This window comes from Amblyomma americanum, chromosome 5 (assembly GCF_052857255.1).
Source record: "Amblyomma americanum isolate KBUSLIRL-KWMA chromosome 5, ASM5285725v1, whole genome shotgun sequence".
NCBI classification, from domain to species: domain Eukaryota; kingdom Metazoa; phylum Arthropoda; class Arachnida; order Ixodida; family Ixodidae; genus Amblyomma; species Amblyomma americanum.
Genome location: NC_135501.1, coordinates 29,924,714 through 29,952,345, shown reverse-complemented (window position 1 = coordinate 29,952,345; position 27,632 = coordinate 29,924,714). Strand labels below are relative to the sequence as shown.

General features: G+C 48.5%; 1 protein-coding gene and 1 pseudogene across 1 annotated transcript in view; both read right to left on the bottom strand.

Annotated features, from left to right (window-relative positions):
- Positions 1-499: 499 nt before the first annotated feature.
- LOC144133774 (uncharacterized) lies at positions 500-5,811 on the bottom strand (annotated as a pseudogene).
- Positions 5,812-19,587: 13,776 nt separating this feature from the next.
- LOC144133773 (neprilysin-1-like) overlaps positions 19,588-27,632 on the bottom strand; it is a 64,265-nt gene continuing 56,220 nt past the window's right edge. The window contains exon 4 of the mRNA XM_077666882.1: positions 19,588-19,862. Within this exon, the coding sequence (XP_077523008.1) occupies positions 19,674-19,862 (189 nt within the window). The 3' untranslated portion in view covers positions 19,588-19,673. The remainder of the gene's footprint in view (positions 19,863-27,632) is intronic.

The following is a 27,632-nucleotide window of genomic DNA, read 5'->3' as shown; positions in this document are numbered from 1 at the left end:
CGCGCACTCTGCATCCCCCAGCGCCTCGACGACTGTGGCGTGTTGTTGGTGGCAGCGTGGCCGTGCACTGCGGTCATAGGCGGGAGAGATCTTCGGAGGCCCACCGACTCTTGCTGCGAGTGCCCATGGATTAACCTGCTCTACCTACAGTGCCGTCCTGTCGCGGCGGTATAGTTTGTGTTGTGTTCGCGTCGCTGACTCCCAACCCACCCCCACCGGATTACTTGTGCCATGATCACCTTGATCTCGCCTCCCACACCTTATTGTGCCACACGCGCGGCCTGCTTTACCATGGGTGCGGCGCGCCAGGGCTCCTACCTCAAGACGTACCCCCTTTCCATCCGGCCCCAAGCAGTCTTATCTCAACACTTAGTCACAAGAAAATAAAATGGGGGTGACTGACTGACTGACTGAAAACTTTATTTTCAAAATATATACAGGGAGCTAGTGGAGCGGTCATTAAGGGTCCGTTCCTTATAAATTCTAGGTGGGCTGCTCATTACAGCAGCCCATTGGCGGTAGCTGCTGCTCGGGCGCGCCCGACCAGGGCCTTTTGGCTCGTCAGGTCAGAGCAGCCGAGCAGGGCCGCCTCCCAGTCCTCCCGGGCAGGGTTGGGGATAGGGGGAAGATGCGGAGTTGATTGGCATGCTCACACCATGTGGTAAATGTCCGAAGACTTTTCCCTGCAGTGCGGGCACTCCCCTGTGCACGCAGGGTCGAAATGTTTGATTACTGCCGGGCACAGAAGTGTTTTAGTATAAAGGCGAAGGAGTAAGTGTTCCTCCGCCTTCGTGAGGCCCTTGCAGGGCTTAGGAAAGATTGCGTGGCCGAATTGGTAATACTGGATGATTTCCTTGCAGGCAAAAGCCGGATTAGGGTCGGCGTCCGCATCGGGGGGAGGCGAGGGTGATCCCCGGAGAGTGAGCTCGCGGGCAGCGGCGTCGGCCGCTTCGTTGCCCTCGAGAACCATGTGCGCGGGAGTCCATACTATTGTGCGGTACGGGGGAGCCCCGGGATAATTACTATGTTGAAGAATTCGGTATGCCAAATAGGGAATAAAGCCCCTTTCTATTATCCTGCAGGACCCCCGCGAGTCCTGATCGCCGGCGGCGAGCGCGATTGCCACCTCTTCCGCATGAGTAATGTCTTGAGCTTTGAACGTAAGGCTGTTCACTGCGGTGTTTTGGTGGACGACTGCGGCTGTGTACCAACCCCCATGATGTGGGCCGGTGGCGTCCACGTAAAATACTCCGTGTTTATTTCCATAGTAGCGTGCCAAGGCTTCCGCCCGCGCGAGGCGCCGGCCACTATGGTCGTCTCGTGTCATGTTGGCCGGAAGAGGGCGTACGTGCAAGGCGTATCTCCAGATCTCGGGGATGCGCACGCGCTCTTCCGTTAGTGTTGGATGGTGGATGTGAAGTCGGGCAAGCAGGCGGCGACCCGACGGCGTCTTTGAGAGTCTTGTGTAGTGGTTTGTCAAGTGTGCTTCTCGGAGCTCCATGAAGGTGTTGACCATCCCCAAGCCCAGGAGGCGCTGGTTGGACGTGGTGACCGGGAGATCGAGAGCACGCTTGTAAGTCGTACGGAGAATCACCTCAAGGGCTTTCTCGTCACATTTGCGAAGGTGGAGGTAAGAAGTCGAGTACAAGACTCGACTGGTTACGTATGTGTGCGCCAGCCGCAAGGCGTATTTGCACCGTAACCCCCCGCGGTTATTGGAAACCCGGCTAATCATGCGGCCCACCTGGTCTCCCACCTTGCGCAATTTGGCCAGTGTTGTGCCGACACGGCGGTGTTTATTGATAAAGAGACCCAGTACTCTGATCTCCGCGTGTTCTGGGATGGGTCCACTCGCTAAGGGCAGTTCGATTTTGGTAGTGCACTTCGGCGAGCGTCGAACGTGCAAATTCCGATTTGGCCGGGGAGCATTCAAGGCCGCAGCGGCGGGCGTAAGCGTCCACAATCTCCGCCGGTTGCTGCAAGTTGGCTTCAATGTCGCCTACCGATCCGTGCTTAGCCCAGATGGTGATGTCGTCGGCATATAGCGCGCGCTGTATGCACTCGACACTTTCCAACTGCGCCGGAAGTTTCATCATTGCAAAATTGAATAGTAGAGGTGCGACGACCGCGCCCTGCGGGGTACCTCTCGTACCTAATTGGTAGGGGCCGTGTTCTTCATATATATACGATATATATACGGTTATACGATTGCCGGAATGAGAGAAATTGCCTAATGTACTGAAGCGTGTTGTGTCCACAGTTGGTTTGGGAGAGGTGCGTCAGAATTATGTCGTGCGTTACATTGTCGAAAGCCCCCTTCAAATCGAGGGCGAGTACTACCTTGTCATTAAGGGGGTATTCGACGGGATTCAGAATTTTGCGGTCTAGTTGAAGCAGGACGTCCTGCGCGGACCGGTGCGGGCGGAACCCGAACATGGTGTCTGCGAACACATTTTGGTTTTCCATAAACTCGGACAGCCTGTCTCGCACCATAGTCTCCATCAGCTTTCCCGCACAAGACGTGAGGGAGATGGGGCGGAGGTTGTCCGTGTTTATGGTTTTGCCGGCTTTAGGAATGAAGGTGACCAGGCCGGTCTTCCATTCGATTGGCAGGGGTGCCTCAGCTTGCCAGATTGAGTTTATATATGCGAGGAGTGTCTCGTAGGCCGGGTCGGGAAGGTTGGCAAGTAATTTCACAGTTATTTTGTCTCTTCCCGGCGCCGTTCCTTGTTTCATTTTACTCAAGGCCGCCTTTAGGTCGTGGAGCCGGAACGGTTGATCCAGCTCCGCGTTCTCAGAACCTGCATACGAGTACGCTGGCCCTCGGGGGTCCTTTTGGATGCAGAGGTATTGATCGCGTAGCTATGGATAGCCCGTTGGAGATGTTTTTGTGTCTCGGCTCTGGCTTTAGTCGGATCGATCAAGGCGCGAAAGAGACGCCAAGTGCTCCAGCTAGACATATGTCAAGCGGCTGTGTTGCACCGGTCCACCCAATTCGAGTCGGCGAGCAGTGCCACGTAATCAGCCGCTCGCTGGGTGAGCTCGGCGATGCGAATTTTGAGCTTCCGATTATGTTTTTGGCGGCGCCATCTGCGGACGAGGCTGCGCCGCGCCTCCCAGGTGTGCAGGAGGTGGTTGTTCACCTCCGGCGTGGCCTCCGATAGTTGAACTTGAGTTTCTACCGAACGAAGGTCTGTAACCAATTCTTGTGACCACGCGTGGTTGCCTTGTTCGTGAATAGAGGCCGAATTAGTGTAGGTCTGCCGGAACTTTGTCCAGTTGGGTAGGCGTGCTTGGGCGTGGGATCTTGCCAGTGGTCTGGTTCTGACGCTGGTGTTGAGTATGCAGTGGTCACTGCCGAGGGTTTCCTCGGTGTTGGCCCATTCTGCGTGTCTTATGTTTTTGGTGAAGGTAAGGTCCGGACACGTGTCCCGAGTCACGGAGATACCCACCCGCGTTGGATGTGCAGGGTCGGTGTGAAGGGTCAGGCCCAGCGTGGACGCAAGTTCCGCTAGCTTACGGCCGCGCTTCTCTTCACGCACGTACCCCCAAAGTGTGCTTTGAGCGTTGAAGTCGCCCACAATCACCAGGGGGTCACTGCCCGCAGCCTTCAGGGCGCGACTGAAGAGGGCTGCGAAAGTTACATTTTTATCTTGGGAGGACAATAGATGTTAAGTATATGCAAGGGTGCATTTTTTTTTCTTAAGCGGAAGAAGAGTGACAATCACATAGGAGTATGCAGCATTGAGGTGCAAGTCAACCAAGTTGGCTGTATAATTTTTGTGCACGCAGATACAGGAAGAGGAGTCCTGCTGGAACGTAACATAATTTGTAAGGGTTGCGCCGCTACTTGGCTCCTGGAGGGCAACCACCGCAGGAAGTGAATCGAATGTTGACACGAAAAGCCGGAGGTTCGCCCGCTTGGCACGGGAGCGGAAACCGCGGCAGTTCCACTGGGTGATTAGGATGGGGGTGGCCGAATTGGTTATGAGGAGAGCGCCTAATTTGAGGCCTGTCCGCCATGGCCAGTTAGGTGAGATGTCAACTGTGGGGGCGCTGCTACGGAGCCAGCACTCGCGGTGAGGAGGCCATCCTCTATTCCGGAGAGCGAGCAGCTGTTGTCGTCTTCTGCTAAAGTTTCCATGGCGCGTCGCATTTTGGGATAGCGGCCAGACACGCCTTTGATTAGACCGCCGACTCGTCGGACGCCACGCGAAGATTGTGCGATGTGCTGTGCGACTATAGTGGGTACAATTTCGGTCATTTTGGCGATAGCGGAGGTGACTGCCGCGGAAATTTGACTTTCTAGGGCACTGAAACGGGCGTACATGCGGGCCTCTAGACGGGCCTCAAGTGCAGTATCCCCGTTCAGTGCGGCGTTCGGTGCCGCGGGCTCACTCTCCATTGTCTCGGTAGCGGGACGAGAGGGGGGAGTGATAGGCTGGTTTGATTGCGATTCTAGGAGCGCAATTTTCTCGAGCAGCATCTCAATTTTGCCCTCAAGAGCTGCTATTTTGGTTTGCTCGGCATTGCGTGCCGCAGGGGGGCAGGAGGGAGGGGAGGAGGAGGCAGCCCTGTCCGTACCGCTCACCTGCGTTCCATGTTTCACGGCGTTGACCCAGGCCCTGGTCTTGTGTGGTGGCGCTGTCGACTGCTTTCCAGTATCGCCGTGTCGTGGCGGCTTCGTCGACGGGCGCTTGCCTGCTCCTCCGGTGGGATTCTCCGGCTTCTCGATGTTGTTGTCCCGGCTTGGTAACTCACAGGGGCAGTCAAGATGGCGGCTCTTCTTCTTGGCAGTATTTTCTTTGTGGTGGTCATCTTGTGCTTGCGGAATTTCGCCGCACACTCCCGCGAGTTAGTGGCGTGTGCACCGGCACAAACCGAGCACCGCGGCACACATTCGTGAGGGGCCCGCACCCCCTCCTGAAGCGGAGCCTCTTGCCCACACAGACCGCACGTGCTCGGCTGTGTGTTGGGACAAGCATCCACTCGGTGGCCAACTGCCCCCCACAGGCCGCAGGCCGGGATCGTACGCAAGTAGTTTTGCACAGGGATGAGCATGTTCTCGTAGTGCACAAAACGCGGTTTTTCCCTCCCGGTGAAGGTGAAATCCGAGCTTGGTTAGAGGAGCCGAACTTCCTAACCTCGGCGATGGTGCCTGCCCTCCACTGCACCTGCTTCCGAAGCGATTCCGTAGTGTCCGAGTTGCTGACGGTGATGACGCCATGGCATACATCACCTCCGTCTTGTCGAAGGTATCCGTGGAGTGGAATCTTCCCATGCTCGGTGTTAATGGAGATGTCCCCGAGGAGCCGATCAGCCGCCGCCGGATTCGGGGTGTAAATCACAATGAGGTTTTGTTCACGGGATGGCCTACCTCGGGCCTATATTATGGCCTACCTTACGGCCTACCTCGGGCCCGAGGTAGGCCGTAATGGCAGCGCCGTAGCGATTCTCTGAAAAGGCTTGGTGCAGCGACATATGTTTGCATGGCTTGAGCACAACCACGAAGTCGTCTGGTCCCGGTCTTGGGAATCGGCGAGGCTTCCAGTTAGGACGGTCCTTGCCTTTGCTTCCTGCAGCGCGCGAAGCAGGAGGCTCCGTCTTGCCATCCGGTGTGCCGGAGGCCGGGGCAGCGATGGACGCCGCAAGCTTGGCTTGAACGATCGAGCGGCCCGCGACCGCTTCGTTAAGAGATTGGTGCCGAAATTTCGGAACAGAAGCGGAGTTGTCCCCTTCCGATGTTGAAACTGTCGTCCAGATCATGCCGTCGGGATCGTAACCCCTCGCGAATGATGCAGGGTCAGCCATTTTGCGTAGGGAGGCCGGCTCCACGCCGCCGCGCGTCGGCGTGGAACGACGACGCCGTTAGGCCAAACTGCGTCGCCCGGGTGTAAATCGGCCGTGGATTTAGAAAACTTGGGCCCACCTGGCAAAATTTGGTGTCCACGTAGTCCAGAGTGACTGCTGCGTCGAAAGGCATCGGTCTTGTAGGGGTGAAGAAGGTTTAGCCGTGGCTCCAGCCGAAAAACGACGGAGCCGACACCGTGCGTTTGTAGCCAGTTCTATAGTTCCGTTTTCTTCACAACGGGGGTGTAACGAGGATGTAACACGTATGCTTGAGTGATCTCTGTGCCGTGAGAATGCGCAGGACAGAAGGCTGCGTTGAATTCATATATATAGTTGCAGCATTTTATTTCATCCCCGGGTTTCCTTTGGCGACATCGTCATGGTATAATGGTTTGTGCTCGTTTTTTTTTTATTTTCGCCTAGTAGAATTAACTTTTTTTCCTGTATTGATAACACGCTCAAGCTTGCTCCGAGGCTCGAGCAAGAGGCAAAGCGAGAGGGAGGTTTGACCCTGCAGAATATCCGTGACCTGAAACCGCGCATCTGTATCGCACGTCCATCTCGTCTTTTCTTTTGGCACCCAGGCTGCACTTTACATGCATTTGCTTTTGCGTGCGCATATATGCTTTTGTACCCTTTAGAATGTTTGCTTAAGGTGCATCAACTTTCAGCCTGTATTATGTTTTTATTGCTTCATATTTTCAGATTTTTCAGAGCTAGAGAAAAAGTTGGCCATTTTTATATGCTGGTGCCGTAGCGCTCCGTACATTGCGTGCTAAATGGTGCATACATATGCGTCTCCTGTTTGTATTCATTTAAATGCAAAGAGCACATCTAATAAACTGAAATTACATCTGTATTGCGCTTCTATTTCCTGTGGTATGGGCGGCGTCGGGCGACGTTTTGTGTTCATATTTCCTTTGTGTGTAAAATTCTAGCATATTTCATGTTCTTGTGGCGGGAGCAGCGCAGCACAAAACAAATAGGAGACAGGCGGGAATCGAAGCTGACTAACAACAAGATTTTTAATGCACGTTTGTAGAATATATACATCTCGCTCGTGCAATAAGGAAGGACACAAGCATGACAAACGCATAAGATGTACACGTGGTAAAATATTAGGGAAACGCACGCAGACAATCAAGTTCGCTGTCACGAAACGCTATCGAAACTATGCTGGCGCATACGTCGCTCTTTTGTCGGGTGTGGAAGGCTTCTTTAATCTCCCTGGTCCGTTGTTCAAAATATGACGTGATGACCATTGTGTTGCTAAGCTGCAGGTCTCATTAATTCTCTCTGCAATGTTTTGCTAATTTACTGCTTATGGCGCCCTTTAGGGATCTTTCGTGCTCTCGATGCCGTTCATTCAAACAGTGCCCTGATTGACCAATGTAGGTGCGTGCGCATGACAGAGGTATTTCATAAACCCCCTGTTCACACATTTCACATGTTTTTCCTGTGCTTTTTCTTGCACTGATTTTTTCTTTGCTCGCTGCTGAATTTGGCGCACAGGCTTTTAAACTTGTTGGGTGCTGACATGAGCACTTTTACAGCAGCTCTTGCGCCTAATTTTTGAGACTGTGGGAAATGCTATTAATGTAAGGAGTGACAGCGTACGGCTTCCTTTCTTCTGATGTGATTCTGACATATTTTCTGCCTCTAAGTGCTTGCAGAATCTCTTCTGCGACACTGGATAGCAGTCTCGTCGGGTAACCTTATGCTTTCAGCCAACTGTTCTGGGGGTCAAAACTGCCTTGAACTTCATGGTGATAGGATCTCGTCAATGCGGCTCTCATTGCTGCTTTTGCTAAGGTCTAGAAGAGCTAAGTCTAGAAATAACGAGTGAACTCCCAGAAAACAACGTTATGCGATTTCTTGACTTGACGCTAGCCTTTCTAGGCGCTCACATATGCTGGAGGCACGGACCACTTAGCTAGCCCTTTGCGAGTTCATATAAGGTTCCCTAGCAAAAAAGGGAAATGCTTTGACTTTTTGAGCTCCTGAAGGCTTCACCAATGATACTAAACTAATTTGAGGATTATAACATGTCTAGTTTATTAGAAAAAAGTGGGACTTATATGTCCCATTGGCACATTCAGTGGCTCTCGGAAGTGGGACAACACTGTCCCGTTGTCTCATGAAGGCACCATCCTCAGTTCAACTATGTGCCTATTTAGTGTGAAAGGCACCAAAACAAGTGGCACACAGGGGCACCTTGCACACCCCAAACATGAACTTTGTGCGGACCTCAATTCCTCTGGTGGAGCACCACCTGCACCTTCGCCTTGCGGGCACTTTTTGTGGATAGTGGTCGCTCCCTGTAAACCGAATTTAGTCCGAAACTCCAACCATTTTTTGGCAATTCATTTGGCCCTCCTTGTTCTTCCGGAATGGTCCCGTGCTATTGTAGTGCCTGAAGATTTGTCCATTTATGAGTTGCCGACCTAGAACAAGCCAGAACCACAAGTATGTTATGTCATTGTTGGCGCTGTATTGAATGAATGCATTGACGGCAGATGCATCGAAGAGAAAATAAAATATTCTATACCAGGACTTCTTGGAACGCCAGTCAGAAGTATAGGCATTTCGCTTTTGGTCAAATTTATCTACGGCCCTCATCGACATGTTGTAATCTGCCAGTGCTTTTGGGCAGATGACGGCCACCGAAGAGCCATTGGCAAGATTCCATGTTACTTCCACAGTTTCCGTGGGAACATGGAAATTCGATGAGGTGAACATCTTTAGTGTAATGCCACTGATAGGCTGTCACCTGACCTTCGGAGCGCCACAAGTATTCTCCCTTCTTTAGCTTGTTGTTTCGCTTCAATTCTTCGGGCAAATCCTCTGTTGATGCGAACCGTCCCTGCGGCTAGGATGCTCCTCTCAGCGAGAGTTTCCATTAGTCCAGTGCACGTAAAATAGTTATCAAAGAATAGCTGCGTTCCAGGCTGCACTTCTTCTGACAGAGAAAGCACGACATGCTCACCAAGGCTTTGATCGGCCGGTCTTTTGTGCGTTCTTCCCTTCATACACCTGAAATTGCAGCAAATAGTCTGTCTTTGAATCTGCCCTGCACCAGATTTTATACCCTCTTTTTATGGGCTTCGTTGGAAGGTACTGCTTCATACTGGATCCTCCTCTGAAAGCAACCATGCTCTCGTCAATTGCCTGGTGAGATGACGGCGAGTATTCTTCCTGAAATTTCTTGTTTATTTTTTGAATCAAAGGACGCAGCATAGGAAGCCTGTCATAACCATCTTCTCCTCTTTTATTTTCTTTGCTTGGGTCGTTTACACGAAGGGAGTTCATGATATATACTGAAAGCGCTTGAAATACATCACTTTGGCGATATCTTCGCAGTTGAAAAGAGAATCACGGCTCCAGTAATGATAAAAGTAATGTCGTAGTGACACGCTCATCAGAAGCAGCAATCCAAAATATGCGCGCAGCTCATCTCTTGTGAGTCTGTCTACTTCTTGGGGTATTTTTGTGCCCCGGCACGGTTTGTGCGCTCTAAAATCAATACGAACACTTAATCATCGAAGTACAGATCAAAACAGTAGGCTGCCCGCACCACTGGCTTTGTTGAGTTCTGAGGATCGCATGATTTTGGAATCCTAACTCGGATCGGCGGTTCATCTCTACTCCAGTTGTCCCCAACTTTCTCTTCTAGTACGTCATCTAGTTGGTGATACGGGTCGACTGTTTCCCGCTTCCTTTTTTCCATCTTCTTTGAAATTGTTGGTCGCCGTTTCTTTCGTTTGCGTGTTGATAGAGCAGCTTCGTTGTCATCTTCGTCGGGACTCGAATCTGGTGGTGCAAGCTCCGGAACGAACTCATCCTCGCTACTCAGTGCCTTGTCCTCACTTGTTTCTGACTCATCTGGCAGGCTGAAAAAGTGTTCCTGTGCCTCTTCGCGTGTGAGCAAGTCCACTGCAAAATCACAAAACCAGAAATATTGCGAATGTGTCACATTTATAGTTCGGGCCAGTTAGGCCTAGCAAAATAAGGATACGCGTTTAGAGTATCCTGGATTTGACATCACTATCGAGCGGCCCATTGCTCTGATTTTCAAATTCCTCGCACCAATGCATGCAATAAGCATTCCTTCGAATGGGCAGAAGAGGAGAATCTTACCATTCATGCCAAGCTCTCGTTGATCGAGTCCTACGGGAGCGGAAATTCTGGGTGCAACATTGCAAAGAACACAATTTTCAATTTTACGAACCTGAAGCGCCACCTATAAAAGCACATCAAAACATCAGCAGAAAACATCTTCAGACACCCACGATAAATGGCAGCACATTACTATTGCACTGCGTTTGACTGGCATCGGTTGTTAATGCATCCTTGAGTAAAAAGCGGGGCCTATCTGTCCCGTTATCCCACAAAGGGCTAGAATGGACTTCTCCCCTACACATCTGCACACTCCAATGGGAGCCGCCATGACGAGATCCTGTCAAAGGCAGTTTTGACACCCAGAATGAATGAATGAATAAAACTTTATTTTCGTTTCTTTCGGTTTAGCGGATTCCGGACGTCTTCATCTTCCGAGTTCCAATGGTCGGTGCCCTCATTCCAGGGCCCCGCTGAGTTTTGCCACCTCTCTTGCGTGCCGCACGAGTCCTCTCTGGACCGCCAGCTCGCTGCTGGTGAGCAGGCCCTCCCGCTGTTCCGCACTGGGCTTTCCTAGTTTATGGAATGCATAGTTGTGTCTACATTCCCATGTAATATGATATAGCGTGGGGGTTGCCCCGCACTACGTGCATTTGTCATTGTATTGTCCTGGATACATCTTATGTAGTGTGTGTAGGTTTGTAAAGGTACCTGTTTGTTATCTTCACCATCCCGGTGCCTCGTGCTGTGTCAGCAACGGGTGTGGTGGAGGATACGTCAGTCTCCTTCCTCTGTGGTAATTTAATATTTCTGCATATGTGGGTTGTACCGTCGTGGTATGTTCCTGTGACTCCGTTGTGTCTCCTCGGTGGGTCATCTCGCGAGCTAGACTGTTTGCCCTCAGGTTCCCTTCCACTCCGGCGTGTCCCGGTATCCAGAAAATTTTGTGTTGTAATGATGTATTGGGAGGCCCTGCCTGGAGGATGATTTGCAGTGCTCCCTTGTATATTCTTCCCGCCGTGTAGCTTCTACACGCGGCTTTCAAATCCGTCATAATCATGAGTGATTTATTTAGTCGGTTCCCTTCATCTACTGCCAGAGCTACGGCAACTTCTTCCCCCTCGGTTACCGAACACTTTTTGGTTGTTACGCACGTGACCGCCTCTAGGCTCTGGTTGACGACCACTGATGTAACTCTATGTTCTTTGGTGTCCCTGTTCCACGGATACAGGCCTGCATCCATGTACACCGTGTTTTCTTTGGTAGCTATGTGTTTTTCTACGTACTCTGCCCTAGCGGCTCGTCTAGCCTCGTGCAGGTTTGGGTCCATGTTTCTCGGTAAGGAGCAGACTCTGATTGTTTGTCTGACTTCGTCTGGTATGTTGGCTACTCTGCCTTCTGTTTCTTTACTGCTATACTCTAACCTGCGGAGGAGCGCACGGCCGGTGGTCGACTGCTGGAGTCTGGTTAGTTGCGATGCAGCTTGCGCCTCTCGTAGCTCTTCGAATGTATTGTGGATGCCCAGCACCAAGAGTTTTTCATTTGATGTATTTCTTGGTAGGTTTAGCGCTGTTTTGAAGGCTTTCCTTATAAGCGTGTCCGCTTGTTCCTTCTCATTCTTTGCAATGTGGTGATACGGCAGGGAATAGGTGATCCGGCTGATTACGAGGCTTTTAATCAGCTTTACTGTATCTCCCTCCTTCATCCCGTGCCTTTTCTGTGAGACTCGGGTGATCATTCTGCTGACTTGCTGTATGGATTGATTTCGGAGACTGAGCGTGTGGCTGAATCTACTTAATCCTTGGATCCACATACCCAGTATTCTTATCATGTTTCGTTATGCAATGGTCTGCCCTTCCAAACGCACTGCCAATTCTTCCGGCGTTGGCTTCATTCCGACCCGCAGAATTTCCGATTTCTTGGTTGAGCACGCGAGTCCTCTAGCCCTGACGTATTCCTCCACGCATGTCGCTGCTTTCTGCAATAGTTCTTCTTTTCGGCCAAGTGACCCTTGGTTGACACAGACAGTGATGTCATCCGCATACATGGCATGCTGGATACCTTCGATCTTGCTCAGCTTGCGTGCGAGGCCGATCATTGCCATGTTGAACAGGGCCGGTGAGATCACCGATCCTTGTGGAGTTCCTTTGTTTGGTGTGTTAAATGTTTCGCTTCTTAGGTCTCCCAGTCCCACCGTGGCCGTGCGGATTGACAGGAAGGCCCTTACATAGTTGTGGATTCTTCTCCCACACCTGGTGTTGTTGATTCTTTCCATAATTGCTTCATGACTGGTGTTGCCAAAAGCACCCTTGATGTCCACGGCCATTACGATGTTTTCTCCTGTTTTGGGAATTGTGTCTATTATTTCTCTTTGATTTGTAGGAGGATGTCTTGGGTTGACAAGTTTGCTCTGGAGCCGAACATAATTTGGGGGTATTGTTCCTCGTCTTCAAGGTGTTGCTGTATTCTTTTCGTGATGACTCTTTCGTACAGTTTGCCTAGACATGATGTTAACGAGATGGATCTTAGGTTCTCTATCTGAAGCTTTTTGCCTGGTTTTGGTATCATGACCACCTCCGCGTGCTTCCAGTATTTGGGGACGGTGCCTGTGGCCCATAGTTCATTTAGATATTCCGTAAGCTGAGCTATTGCTTCATCGCTTAGATTGCGAATGAGCGAATTCTTGGTCTTGTCTGCTCCCGCTGCCGTATTCTTGGTGATCGCTCTAACTGCTGCGTAGACTTCTTCATTTGTTATCGGCCTGTCTAAGTGTGGATTATCCTCTCCCTGATATTCTCCTTTGTATTCTTGGGGCCTGTTGTTGCCGTAGCATTTCGTCTTGATCGCTTCGATCAAGTCATCGTTGCTGCCCTTGAATTGGTGTACGAGTCTTTGTATGGCTTTGCCGCTTTCTGCTTTTGTTTTGTTGGGATCCACTAGCGCTTTAGGAATCCGCCACGTTCTTGCTGTGCTGAGTGTACCATTCAGTGAACTGCTGAACTGTTCCCAGCCCTGCCTAACCAGTTGCGTTGCGTACTCTTCTGCTTTCTGCGTGATCTCCGCTATTTTCTTCTTCAGCTTTCTGTTTAGTTTCTGTCTTTTCCATCTCTTCGTGAGCCCACGTCTTGCCTCCCATAGCCTGAGAAGTTTAGGGTCCACTTCCGGTGTGGTCTCCGTCCTGTCTATGTCTTGCGTATGTCGCTCCAGCACTTGTCTGTACATGTCTTCGATCGAGGTGATTTTGTCCTTTATTTGTCTGCTGCTGTCTCGGAATGCATCCCAGTCTGTAATGTGGGCTGATCCTATTTTCCTTTTGATCCTTTCCGCCTCTAGTGTGATTTTTATTATGTGGTGATCGCTCCCTAGGTTCTCCAGCAGGTTCTCCCACTCAGCCTGTCTCGCTCCTCTGACAAAGGTTAGGTCGGGACACGTGTCCGGTCTGACGCTATTTCCTAGGCGCGTTGGTTGATTTTCATCGGTCAATAGGATGCAGTTTGTATTCTCTGCTGCTATGCATACCTGCTGTCCCTTTTTCTCGCCTTTTTGATAGCCCCAGCTTTGGTCTCTCGCGTTTAAGTCCCCAGCTATGTTAGGGTATTCGATCTTGCTAGATTTCCCGCTTCCGCACAAAGTCTTTGGAAGTTGCCGTTCTTCTGTCTGGGCGGGCTATATAGGTTAATGATGAACGTGCTTTTGTCTTTGTCTTTCTTTTTGGGAATGACCTCCGTGATTATGTGTTCGATTCCCGTGTCCGTGATTTCATTGTGCTCTATGGTGACTAGGTCTTTGCTAATTAGGGTTGCTATCCGTCCTTTCTCCTGGAATTGATAGCCCCTTAATGTCGGTGTTGTGTTGGTCTCTTGTATTAGATCGGGTGATGCCCCTAAACCGTCGGCTTAGAGCAGCAGGTTGCCCGACGTGACTGCTATCCAGTGTCGCAGAAGGAATTCTGCAAGCACTTAGAGGCAGAAAATGTGTCACAACCACGTCAGAATAAAGCAAACCGTACGCGGTCATTCCTTACATTAATGCTATTTCCACAGTCTCAAAAGGTAGGCGCTAGAGCTGGCGTAAAAGTGCTCATGTCAGCGCCCAAGTTAAGAAGCCTGTGCGCCAAAGTCAACAGCGAGCAAGAAAAACAATGCAAGAAAAAACATCCAAAAAACACGTGAAATGTGTGAAAAGCGGGTTTTACGAAATGCTTCTGTCATGCGGACGCACCTACATTGGTCAAACAGGGCGCTGTTTAAATAAACGGCTTCGAGAGCACAAAAGATCCCTAAAGGGCGCCATCAGCAGAGAATAGCAAAACATTGCAGAGAACATGAATGTTCTCCGCAGCTTATCAACACAATGGTCATCCCGTCATATTTTGATCAACGGACCAGGGAGATTGAAGAAGCCTTCAACAGCCGACCAAACAGCGACGTATGCGTCTGCATACCTTCAATAGCGCTTTGTGATAGAGAAATTATGTGCGTGCGATATCTTAATTTTTTAACACGTGTACATCTTATGCGTTTTTCATGCTTCTTTCTTTCCCTGCTTATAGGAGCGAGATGTATATTCGACGACCGTGCATTAAAAATATGGTTGTTATTCAGCGTCGTGTACCGCCTCTCTTTTTCTCGTGCTCTCGCTGCTCCCGTCACAAGATCATGCGCCAACCAGCCCAAATTTTCACCTTGTTAAAGCAGATTTCATGTAAACAGGTAAGTCCGAATGGCCTAGCCAGCATGCATTCACGCGAGCGGGCAGATGTATTACATCACCTGTAACGTCAGCATGTGCCTGATAATTGGCACATATGTTCGCTTAGATGCCTGAAGTCTGCATGAAAAAGAAGAAATAATTTTATTGAGCCAGAGCCGAGAAATCGAGCATTTACCTTTAGGGGCTATCGCTGGGACGCACAACTTTTTGGACACGGCTAGTTGTGGGGACATTTTCTGGATGCCTTCGGGAAAAATGAGCACCTCCTGGGGAGATTCCAAATGTCCTGATGGGCTCTTTCTGGGAGATCTTGAGGAGGCTTTGTGTTTGCTGGGATGCGTCTGCGTACCTTCAATAGCGCTTCGTGACAGAGAAATTGATCATATGCGTGCGATGTCTTAATATTTTACCACGTGTACATCTTATGCGTTTTTCATGCTTCTCTCTTCTCCTTTTCATACGAGCGAGATGTATATATTCGACGAACGTGCATTAAAAGTCTGGTTGATATTCAGCGTCGTGTCCCGCCTCTCTCTTTTTCTCGTGCTGCACTGCTCTCGTTACTAGATCACCCACACACGAGCCCACATTTTCACCTTGTTAAAGCTCATTTCATGTAAACAGGTAAGTCCGAATGGCCTAGCCAGCATGCATTCACGCTAGTGGACAGATGTATTACACAATGTGTAACGTAAGCATGGCCTGAAATTTGGCACATATGTGCGCTTAGATGCATAAAGTCTGCATGAAAAAGAAATAATTTTATTGAGCCAGAGGCGAGAACTCGAGCATTAACCTTTTGGGGCTGTCTCTGGGACACACATTTAGGACACGGCTAGTTGTGGGGACGTTTTTTGATGTCTTCGGGAAAAATGAGCACCTCATGAGGAGATTCCAAACGTCCTGATGGGATATTTCTGGGAGATTTTGAGGAGGTTTTGTGTTGGGTTTGGTGCAATATAAAGTTTTGCACCGTTACATTATTGGAGCTGTGTACCGCGCGCCCTCTGCTTCACCCGAGTTCCTTGATGAAGTAAACACTTTTTATTTGCGAATTTGAAAAAGAACACAAGAATAATAATGACTGGCGATTTTAACCTGCCACACATAAATTGGCAACGCCTATGTTCTGTTGGTCCTGATTCGTCTAGCGGAGAGAAATTGTAAGTTATGTTAGCGTATAACCTAAAAAAAATTGTGCAAGAGAATACAAGAATAACACCCAATTTGCGGTCATTGTTGGACTTGGTGTTCCTGTCAAATATTATAGAACACACTGTTAACGTTATGATGGTGTCTCTGACCACAAAATGATCGTTGTTGCCATACCACTTAGAATCAGTGAGTGTCCAAGGCCTTTTATCCCTGTGCGCGTTAAGTATGATGAGCGTGCGGACGACACCTCCATTCTTGACTACCTGGAATCTGCCTTTGATGATTTTGAAATTGATTATGATTGAAAAACGGTAGAAGAGTTGTGGCTGCAATTTAAGAAAATTATGCAATACTGCGTTGACAGCTATATTCTAACTCGTGTTAAAAACACGAAGCGCCAAAGCCCCTGGATCACCAGGGACAATATTCACAGAAATCTAAAATAAAAAGCTGCGTAAAAAAAATAAACGTACTCAAGTGTTGCGACTTCGTGCTGAGCTGAAGCAAGCGCTGCAAGAGGATAAAAAAAAGGTTTTTGGATGAAACGCTTAACCGCTTCCTCAAAACGTCACCGCAAATGTTCTGGCGATACTTTAGTGATGAGAAAAAGAGAATACAGGAGAGTAAGCACGAAAATCAGGTACTGATAAAAAAGGAGCATATAGTAGATCACTATAATCCCTTTTTACACTCCATATTCACTTCAACCAAAGATGGCATAGACCTTAGTCCAGAACGCTTGTTGCCTAGCGAAATGAATGACGTCATAATTTCGCAGGAGGGCGTATTTCAGCAGCTCCTCAATTTGAATGCTAAAAAGGCTGATGGAGCAGACAACATACCAACCCAGTGTCTCCGAAGATATGCCGAGTGGGCGTCGCGATACCTTAAAGTTATTTTTTAAAAATCCTTGCACACCCATTGTCTACCATATATTGGCGCAATGCACTAGTAATTCCGATGTTTAAAGGGAGAACCAAACACTTGTAAATACCTAGCGCCTAATATCTCTTACATTGATTTCTTGGAAACTTATGGAACATATTATAGCGAAGCACATCTTTCATCACCTAAAACAAGCTGTTTACTTTACCCTCACCAACACGGATTCAGAGCAGGCCTTTCCACTACACAACTCGTAGAGATAATTCACGATTTGGCAATGACGATTGATGCGAAGCAGCAGATTGACATAATCGCTGGAGATTTCGGCAAAGCGTTTGATAAAGTGCCGAAAAATAAATTAGTTTTTAAACTGGAAAGAGCTGTAATTATATGAATATTGTAATATGGATTAAAGCGTACTTAGCAAATCGTAAGCAGGTGGTCAAAATTAATGGTCATGTGTCCGGCTCACAAGCAGTTCTTTCAGGATTTCCGCAGGATTCTGTTCTGGGTCCGTTGTTATTTTTGGTGTATATTATTGTTATCTTTGCTGTCATGAAACCAAATTTATGACTAAAGCTAATCGCAGATGATTGTTTAAATTATTCTACAGTTAGAAACATTGACGACCAGCTTAGAATTAACAACTCTTTACAGGAAATAAGCGAATGGTGCAAAAAATGAAACATGGAAATAAATTATTGGAAATCAACGTACACGCACCTGACAATGAAGTAGTCTGTTCTTAAGTTCCCATATTTAATTGGTGACAAGTGTTTGGTAAACGTAACTCAGTTTAAGTATCTAGGAATGGCAATAACACAAAATTTAAATTGGGCACACATATAGAAGAGTTATGTTCTAAAGCATACCAGAGTATAAGTTTTTAAGAAAAAAATTGGAGCATGCTACACAGGATGTATGACTAATTGCATATAAAGATTTTGTGAGGCTAATCCTTGAGTATGCATAAGTATTATTGGGTCCTACACAGAATTATTTAAAGAAACAATTAGAAAGAGTTCAGAAGTACGCAGTACGCTTTATTTGCTGCCGATATCGCAGGACAGACTCAGTTACAGATATCCTTCCTTCCTGCGACCTGGATTTATTAGAAATACGTAGACAAAAAAAAATCGGCTGAAGCTATTATTCCAGATGTTCCAAGGAAAGATAAACATTCAAAATAAAACATACATACAAGCACCAGGCAAACGGAGTTCTTGAACAAATCACAGTCGGATAATTCAGCCGTACTACGCCCGTAGTGAAACTTTCAGACATTCCTTCTTCCCTCATGTAATTGAAATGTGGAATGACTTGCCAATGAGTGTTGTGGAACAGAGTGATCTGCATGAAGAATTCTAGCGATCTCTGGATAACCATCTCCTTGAAAGTGCCATTTGATGCTTGACTGAATGCACCGTTTTATGCTGATGTATTTAGTGCTTGTGAATAATGCGGTTTTTCTATGAAGCTTTCATACCCTCTATTTAAGGACCCTCGCACGGGGGTTGACAGTACTGTTAAATAAAAAAAAGGAATACATGTCTTTCTCTTTACACAACTGTCCTAGTATTCCGGCATCCGTGGTGCCTATAGATTGACCCTGCAGCTGTGAACAATATTCTAGTTTTTTTCTGATTTCTTAGTGGGTTTTGTCTTCTTGGCCACAGCATCAATTTTTTTCCTGAGAAGCCGGTCTCCTTGCGATTATGTGAGCATTTGTGAGCGATTAAGTAGCGGTCATTTGGGACCTGTTTTCTTTTCTCTGCATATATTTTTCGATTTTAGTTCTCAATAATAAGCAGTTAGAAGCCTGCACTTGTGGCATTGTTATCATGCATCTCCTTTTAGTCCTGCCTTTTTGCGCAGTTTACATTTTTAGTGATGAACTAAGCCCACGGTCACGTCGTACTAAGCTTTGTAGTTGCAAAATTTTTTTACATGTTTCCTTCTTTGTGCAGGTCAATTACATGGTGCAAATTGCCGCCACCTGTATGGAGAAGACAGCCAGCGCCATTGCTGTAATATGGTGCCTATGGCATCTGCGGTAAGCCGATTGTAGTGGTAAGCCGATTGTAAGTTTGATACGATATTGTAAAACAGTCGCTTAGGACCTCGAAGTTATTCCGTCCTGCCACAGAAAACGGTGACGGATATGTAAAGGGCAACATTGTGGCCACAACAGGAATGCATTCATATCATCGCTGCATCTTTGCCGCTGAAAATATCGCGCTGGTTTCAGCCACCGCACACATGACCAGCTGCAGCAGTAGGGGCGGCGGCACGGGAAGGCGTCTTCTGGAAAGCACAGAGTTGTGTCACACTGTTCAAACCAGTACCTCAAAGTCTCCTTCCTGAAACACTGAAGTGCTTAGTGAAGAGGACTCGAACCACTCCCCATGCTTCCGCCACAAATTATCTCGGTCATGTGGTCGAATGTACAATGTGGTCAATGGCTTTGCTACCACTTGTTCCCCATGCTGCCAAATATCCCATTCATATGCGCACTTGAAGATAACTGAAATGTGCGCTGCACTAGAAACTACAATATAACAGCCCACAAAACTTTCGTGCAACAAACACCGACTTGTTGGCGCAGAACACCACGTTCGGAATGCGATGTCTAACACAAGCAAAATGAGAAGGCAACAAAAAATAATTTTACGAAGCCACGTGCAATAAAAAATGGGGTAAACAAAAAACAGGGTAGTCTCGTTTCGGCCACATTGCGCCCTACAAGAAAATGTCCAGAATGTAGATCGCTCTTTCAATTTCAAGTAATACATGAAAAAGGGGAAGCCATCATCCTTAAAATAAATAAATGCGTTTTGAACACAGATGACAGCGGAGTAAAATAAGCTTTGCACAAGCACTGCAGCACGCTTGCCACCACTCAGTGAAAGAGATAGTTAAGAGGAACACTGGCGCAGAGGGGGGAAGTGAAGCTGTCAGCTGAAGAAAGTACACTTTTTCTTGGGGTTCATGTTGGAACCTGCGGGGCATCGGAAGGTTTCGGCGAAGGGCACAAAATTTGCCATCGCCTTGTTGCAGTCGCCGCCGTAGAGATTGTGCACAGGTGACCTGGCGCAGCTCTGGAGGCAGGCGGTGATGAAGAACACCTTTTCCTCGGTCAGCTCCTGCGGTAAACAGGAGTCCACAGAAGGCCAGTTTTTTCCCTGAAATGTTGTTCACTAGAGCGCAAGAAGTGACATCTCGCTTGACATGACGAGATCGCAGTTACTGAGAGAAGATAAATGTTTGGGACTACTTTTTCGTGTTTGGTTTATGCAGTGTTTTTAGGGAGGCTATGAAAATCTTCTACAGTGAAGCGCTGACACATCTTGCCCTTCGCTGCTACATGCACAAGAACGTAGGAGAGTAGCATTCCCTACATTCAAACTAAAGCCACCCGTTACATCCTATCCGTGACCACCGAACATCTAGTGTCTGACACCGTCTAGACCGAAAGCGAATAAGAGCAAATATTTATGTGTAACTACCATTATCGTTTTATCAGAAAATGTGGACAATACGTATGTGCGCATCAGCGTCGTGGATAAAATGATTTCTTGAGGCGTAAGGTAAAAGGGAGCGTTGAGTGATGTAAAATACGTTTGTCCTACAAAAACTATAATAAGTTCGTTTTAAATGGTACTGTTCAAAAAAAAACTGTTCTCAAATTGCAGTTGGTACAACCTCCGAAGATACCGATCGAGCCTCCATACTTTTACGGGCGAGGACATTTTCAGTTCCAGTGTCCAAATCAGAATGACGACAGAATATTTTTATCTTGCCCAACAGTTAACGGTCAGATATCGGCGTGCTCACAGTGTGCCATTGTTAGTGCAGTTGCTTCTGCTGCGTTAGGGTACACGGAACATAAAAACTTGTTTAAAACATCTTCGCAATGAATGATCAATTAATGAAACACGCTTCCTAAAACCGATTATCAAATGATTCTGCGGGGAAGTCTGAAAATTCGCTGCTATTTTGTGTCACGAGTCTCACACCTTTAGTTTTTTTTAAATAATGCTGTTCCTATAGCTGCTCTTGTGTATGCAGTGCCTGCAAGTTTTCGTTTACATTTTGCACACGTTTTTATCAGAGCTACAGAGCATGCTGTGCAGACACTTGCTTTCTTATTTTACTTTGTTTTGTCTCGTCATATTGACGTGATGCTTTATGATTTCTCGTTAAAACCCTGCTTGTATTTATTTTGCAGCGCTTTTAACTGGCCTGTTTCTTGTCTGAATGAGATGCAGTGTTTCCTAATGCAGGCGACGGTCCGTCAGGGCAATGGAATGAATTCCAAGGGAAGGCAGGAGAAAGAAGGAGCAGCAAGAAATCAGCTGGGCTGAGGAGTCCTAAACGATTCCGGGATATGCCAGCCCTAGCTGCCGCAGAGGAGGGTTAATTTGGAGGGATATGGAAAAAGGTACTCTCCTCTACTGGCCATCGCTATGCCGCTGATTATAATCAAATTGTTTTATCCTGAATAAATGAAATCAATTAATTGTTACAAAAAGGGCGCTCACTATCCGACTTGTTTGCACTGTAAGGCGTCCTGTGACCGAAGGCCATTCTTGACCGCCGTGTGAGTAGACAAATTATGTTTTATTTTGAGAGACTAAAATTACAAGATGGGCAGCTTGAAACGGCCGAGTTCATCACTCACTGCGAAATAGCGCGAAGAAAACAACTAATGAGCATCAAAGCGAAGCCAGCCTCCTGAGCGCAGTTATTTGAGACATTTCAAAAAGAAACGGTTACAAAACAATCATCTCGTGCTACTATCTCTATGGAGGCAAAGCGTTCTCGTCTAGTTTGGATCTTTTTTTAGCGAAAATTCCATGGCGCTTGACAGCTGTGTCCGCTGTCGACACGCTGCTCAAGTCATGACCTTCGTCGGACATAATCCTCGCACCTGGAACTGCTTCAACTACAATAAAATGCCTCCGTTTTGCAAGTCGCACAAGTATACAGTTGGCCACTTTTTTTAAAATTGCCGCGTGAGCGTCGACCGGCCAGCTAGTCAGCGCCTTATCACGGCGCAGAGCGCCGAAATCGACGAGAATAGGCGCGTGCGCCCTAAATTCCCCGCCCCACCAGTGTCGTTTGCTGGGCTCTTCCGACCTGCCCGACACAACCCCTTCGATGGCTAAATTTGGTAGCGCGCTCAACGGAGATAGCGTGTGTGCAACTTGGTTCAATTATTTGCTTGGTGTATGCATCTGCAGTGCGCAAGCACCAGAAAATAAAAGCGTGGAAAAACATTCGGTGGACACTTAAGCTCCGTTTTAAGGGTTTTACGCGATAGCGTTAATCGGAAGCTACTCTAGAACAGCAAGCCAGGGAAAGGCCATATATGCACAATAAAAAAGGCGCCATCATTTTGGGCGCGTGCGCAATCCATTTTACGGGAAGATCAAAACTTGCCGCATTCGTGCCATCTGCTTCTGATTGCACAGCTGCTCATAAATTCTAGTTCACTCTCACATGATGTCGTCGCCCACCAGCGAACCACCATACACCGACAGGGGTTGCGTCACACACGTTGGAAGAGCACAGCAGATGACACTCGTGAGGCGGGGAATTTAGGGCGCACGCGCTTATTTTTTTATTCTTTTGAAGAGATGTTTATTGCCTCAGGGCATAAAAACTATGAAGTGAAAGATGAGTAAGATTCTTAAATAAATGAAAAACGTTGAGCTGATTGGATGAAACCAAGAAGTGAACGATGATATGGGCCCTGTGTCCATGCAATACATGAATCCGGATTGTTCGGTGAGCGTCCCACTGACGCCAGGTGCCGAGTTCTCGTCGGCTTCAGCGCCGGGCAGTCCCACAACAGGTGGTGGATATCCGCCTCACAGTCTCTGTTCTTGCAGACTGGACACCGGAGGCGGGGATATAAATTTTTGAAATGCGGCCACCTGCGTGTCACAGCTGGAGTTAGGGCAACCCCGACCCGTATCCTCAGAAGCGCAACCTCCTCTGCACGGGTAAGACTACGTGGGAGGGTTACCGCACAGGGAGGTGTTAGAGCACGTGTGCGGCGCCGGAGGTGTTCTTTTCTTGTTAAAAGGAGGGTGCTGTCATCCAGAGTGAGGACTCGAGGCAAAGACGAGGTTGGGGTCGAAAGGCGGGTCGCCGAATCTGCGCGGCTTTGTGCGCTCAGGAGGTCAGGCGGAACCCACTCAATACGGATTTGTTGCGGGATGCGTGCCGCTAGACGATAGATGTCTTGGCACATTTCTGGGGTGCAACTGACTCGTCGTAGTAGGCGTCTGACGTGAAGGGCGTCGGTGCGAATGACAATGCGGGCCGTGGGTAGCATGGGAACGGCGGCCACAGAGCAAAGTGCCTCTTGAACCGCAAGCATCTCCGCGCATAAGGAGGAAGGAGTTTCTGAGAGGCGAAACCTTGACGTTCTTTTCAGAGCAGGCTTGCAAGGACAGTAAACTGCTGTTGTTGTTTCGCAGGCCTGAATGCTTGCGTCAGCGTACATAACGATGGAGCCATGCGGCATATTGGCGTCTTGGTCTATAATTCGGTCGCGAAACGACGATGCCGCGCGGGTAGATGATGGCCGACGTAGATCAGGTGGCTTGTTGTCGCTCAGCTGCAGAAAACGCCAGGGAGGAAGAACTGGCGGGGGCGGCTGTAGAATGGAGTGCGATGAAGCATATGCCCTGAGTGCACACGTGGTGTGTGTAAGGCTTGACTTTAGGCGGCGAGCATCGCCTCGTTGCTGCACCAGCTCATCTAGTTTATTCAGCTGGGCATGTTCTTGGAGAGCCACGATCGGGGTAATGCGGGGAAGGCAAGTGATGACCCTCATTGCCTCTTGATTAACAGCTTCTAGACGATCCCATTGAGCCCTCGTAAAATGCTGGAATTGGGCTTGGTGAACGAGGCGCGGTTGCACAACCGCCCGCACCAACTGTCGTGCAACATGAGAGCGGGCTCCGCCTGTTTTAGGAGCAATGCGTCTAATCAGACCCAACGCCTGAATTGCTTGCTTTTTAGCCCGAGAAAGTCAAGCAGTACTTGTTCCTGACTCGTGTATTGTCAAGGCCAATATTTTTACGGTCGAACTTTCTTGAATTGGAGTTCGGATAGATGGAGACGAATTGGTGTTGCAGCCAGTTTACGGCGCCCCAGCGGTTGGCGACTGACACGAACGTGGTTTTGCTCACTGAAAGCTGGAAACCAATTGAAGAAGCAAAAGTCGACGTAATATCTATGGCTGATTGTAGGCCTGCTGCTTGAGTCATCAGGTCGTTGTGAGTGCTCCACACCGTTATGTCATCAGCATACAATAAGAACTTAATCTCGGGGACATCATGCAAGCGTTAAGCAAGGGGGATAAAAGCAATATTAAATAATGTTGGCAATAACACTGATACCTGAGGAATGCCGCGAAAAGGCACAAATTATCCGATGGCCTCAACACTGAGGCGTATGGCAAAATCTCGGCCTTCAAGGAAGGATTTAACAAAATTGCGCACTCTAACGGAGAAATGCACCATGTCAAGCGAATCCAGGATGGCAGCATGAGTGATATTATCGTAAGCCTTTTCAACGTCCATGGCCAGTACAGTACGTACATTGTGGCTGTGAGTTGAGGCCAGAACTGCTGACGCCAAGACAGCCAGTCCATCTTCTGTACCTGTGGACGTACGAAAACAAATTTGGGCGGGATGGTAGAAACTGTGGTGCTCAAGCCAGCACGACAGACGTGTGGCAAGCATTTTTTTCGGTAAGCTTGCATAATGTTGGCGTAAGCGATATAGGCGGGAAATTTCAGAGGTCGGTCGGCGGCTTCTCCGGCTTTGGTATGGGGATCACAATAGCCGATTTCTAGTCTTCTGGTACGACGCCTTCTATCCATACCTTGTTAACGGTGGCGAGGAGTTGAGGCAGGACAGCGGAACTTAGGTTCTTTTAAACCTCGTACGGAATGGAGTCCGGACCGGGCGCAGTCTTCCGACAGGCCTCGTCTATTGCTGCAAGCAACTCGGGTATTGAAAATGGGCTTGCAATTCCCTCGGCGACGGCTGTAGATGGGAGCTTATCGACACATGCTGGAATGGCAGCCAAGGGGGCTCCTGTGACCCTTGGAGGCAACACATCATACTTGGGGAAAAACTTCCGCGCTGCCTCTCTGGCGAAATCATCCGGAGCTAAGTCAACTGCGAAGCATGCTGTGGCCGATGCGTCAGGACGACGGGAACCATGTTCCATTGCACGAAACGTTCGCCAGAGAGCAGCATTCGATGACTTTATCGAGAACTGCTCACACCACGCATGCCACTGCCGTCGCGAGAGATCGCGTTCATATCTGTGAGCCTCGGCAGTAAGGCAATTCAGCCTTGTCCGTGCTTGCGCTGATAAATTCTTGTTCACTCCCACATGATGAAGTTGAAATCTAAAGTCTGACGAAATCTCGTGTGGTCGGGTAGAAGATTCATGATTGAAGAAAAAGGAACGCCGACCAAAATTGATCAAGGCTTCCGTATGGAAGCCGAAACGTCTTCGTTTTAAACAACAACCTTTTGGTCGGCGTTCGTTTTTCTTCAGTCATGAATGATGAAGTTGTCGTCGCCCACCAGCGAACCACCATACACCGACAGGGGTTGCGTCACACACGTTGGAAGAGCACAGCAGACGACACTCGTGAGGCGGGGAATTTAGGGCGCACGCGCTTATTCTCGTCGATTTCGCAGCTCCGCGCCGTGATAAGGCGCTGATAAGCCGGCCGGTCGACGCTCGCGCGATACATTTTAAAATTAGTAGCCGACTGTAGAAGTGCTGCCGCAGTTATATTAAGCAGTCAATTTTTATGTGATGGTGATTTAGCTGTTTCATGGTGTTTAACACCACAAACAGGTTTGTTCATAGAAGGTAGTCGCCAAGTACTACACCAGGGTGGCCAAATTCTGTTCTGGTGAGGGAGTGCGTTGTCGGTTCTGGTCACCGAGGTCAGGCCGCACCCCGAGCCTGGATATGCTCTGTCATCGACGCGCGGAGTTTTTTGCTTTTTTTTCAAGCCCGGTGGAGAATTGCGCGGCCCCATGATTCGAACACCGGTCCTCTTGCACGCGAGGCGGATGCTCTACTGCTCCGCCATCGCTACATCAGGTAAGCTTTCGTATAGAATATTCCACAACAGATAACATTCAAACTATCACTCAGGTGATAGGTAAATGCAGAGAATATAACCAACACAAATTATATTGCCTTTATTGATTACGAGAAAGCATCTGACACAGTAGAAACCTCGGCAGTCATGCAGGCATTGCGAAACCAAGGTGCATAAGAGCCTTATATCAAAATACTGGAAGATATATATAGCAACTGCACAGCTACTATAGTTCTCCATAAAGTCAACAATAAAATTCCAATAAGGAAGGGCATGAGGCAGGGAGACACGATCTCTCCAATGCTATTCACCGCCTGTTTAAAGGAAATATTCCGAGGCATGAATTGGGAACAGTTGGGAATAAGAGTAAATGGAGTCTACGATACGCTGCGGACATTGCCTTGATGAGTGACTCAGGAGATGAGTTGCAAGGAATGTTCAATGAGTTAAACAGCCAGGGCAGAACGGTCGGTTTAAAAATTTACATGCAGAAAACCGAAGTAATGTTCGACAGACAAGCAAAGGAACAGTAGTTCTAAATCGGCAGCGAGGTGCAGGAAGTGGTAAAGGAATACTTAGGGCAGGTAGTGACAGGTGATCCGGATCACGAGAGGGAAATAACTAGAAAGATAAGAATGAGGTGGAGCGTATATGGCAGGTTCTCTCAAATCATGAATAGCAGTTCATCAATATCCCTCAAGAGAAAAGTGTACAACAGCTGTATCTTTCCGGTACTCACCGACGGGGCAGAAACATGGAGGCTAACGAAAAGGGTACAGCTTAAGTTAAGGACCTTCATGTGCTTCGCTCGCTTTCGCCCTTGAAACACCTATCCCACCGCTTTGCCAGGTGGGCTCCTCCTCTGCAGGAATATGACATCCGCGTAGATTATCGCTCGGGCTGCAATCATCAAAACGCTGATGCCCTGTCCCGGTGCCCACTTCCAGCCGAGGTCGCCACCTATCCAGCTTTGACGCCTCTCAGCCGTCGCTTCATATCAGTGACATGCCCTCTGCTCAACGCACCGACCCCTAGATCGCTTCTCGCCTCGACTTTCTCTTCAACCACAAGTCTTCTATGTGATGTGTTCTCCGCCGCCATGCTTTCCACTTCTCGATTCGTGATCATCGTCTCAATGGCAGGAACTACAGCTCAGACGGGCGGAAGTGATTCCTCGTTATTCCTCCCCTCTCGTACACGCAAGTATGCGCCTACTTCCACGCTAGCCTACAACGCGGTCAAGCGGAAGTTTTCAATACATACACCTGCATCCGGCTGTGATACTTCTGGCGCGGCATGTACGCTTTCGTACTTTTTACGTGCAGGTGCGGCCAAAATTTATAGGAAGCATGCTTCGGTGTTTGAAAATATTCTCACGTGTTCTGTAGAGGGGATATGAGTGTGTCTTCAGTTCATACGCGAATGCGCCATTGACGTGTGCTAAGCTGTGTAAGAAGTACCTCCTAATCACCGAAGCGTGCTCCGTAATATGACCTGTATCTTTTGTCGCTCCATCGCCCACCACGCCCTTGCGACCGCATCGGCATCGATTTCTAAGGCCTGCTTCCGAACACTGGCGCCGGCAATGGTTGGGCTATCGTTGCGGTTGATCATCTGACGACGTATGCAGTCACCGCCGCCCTTCCGGCTTCCACAGCGACAGATCTTTCCTCCATACTTTTGCAACATTTCGTCATTCGTCATGGTGCACCTCGTGAACTATTAGCGAACGAGGCCACGCCTTTTTAAAGTCCCATGTCGC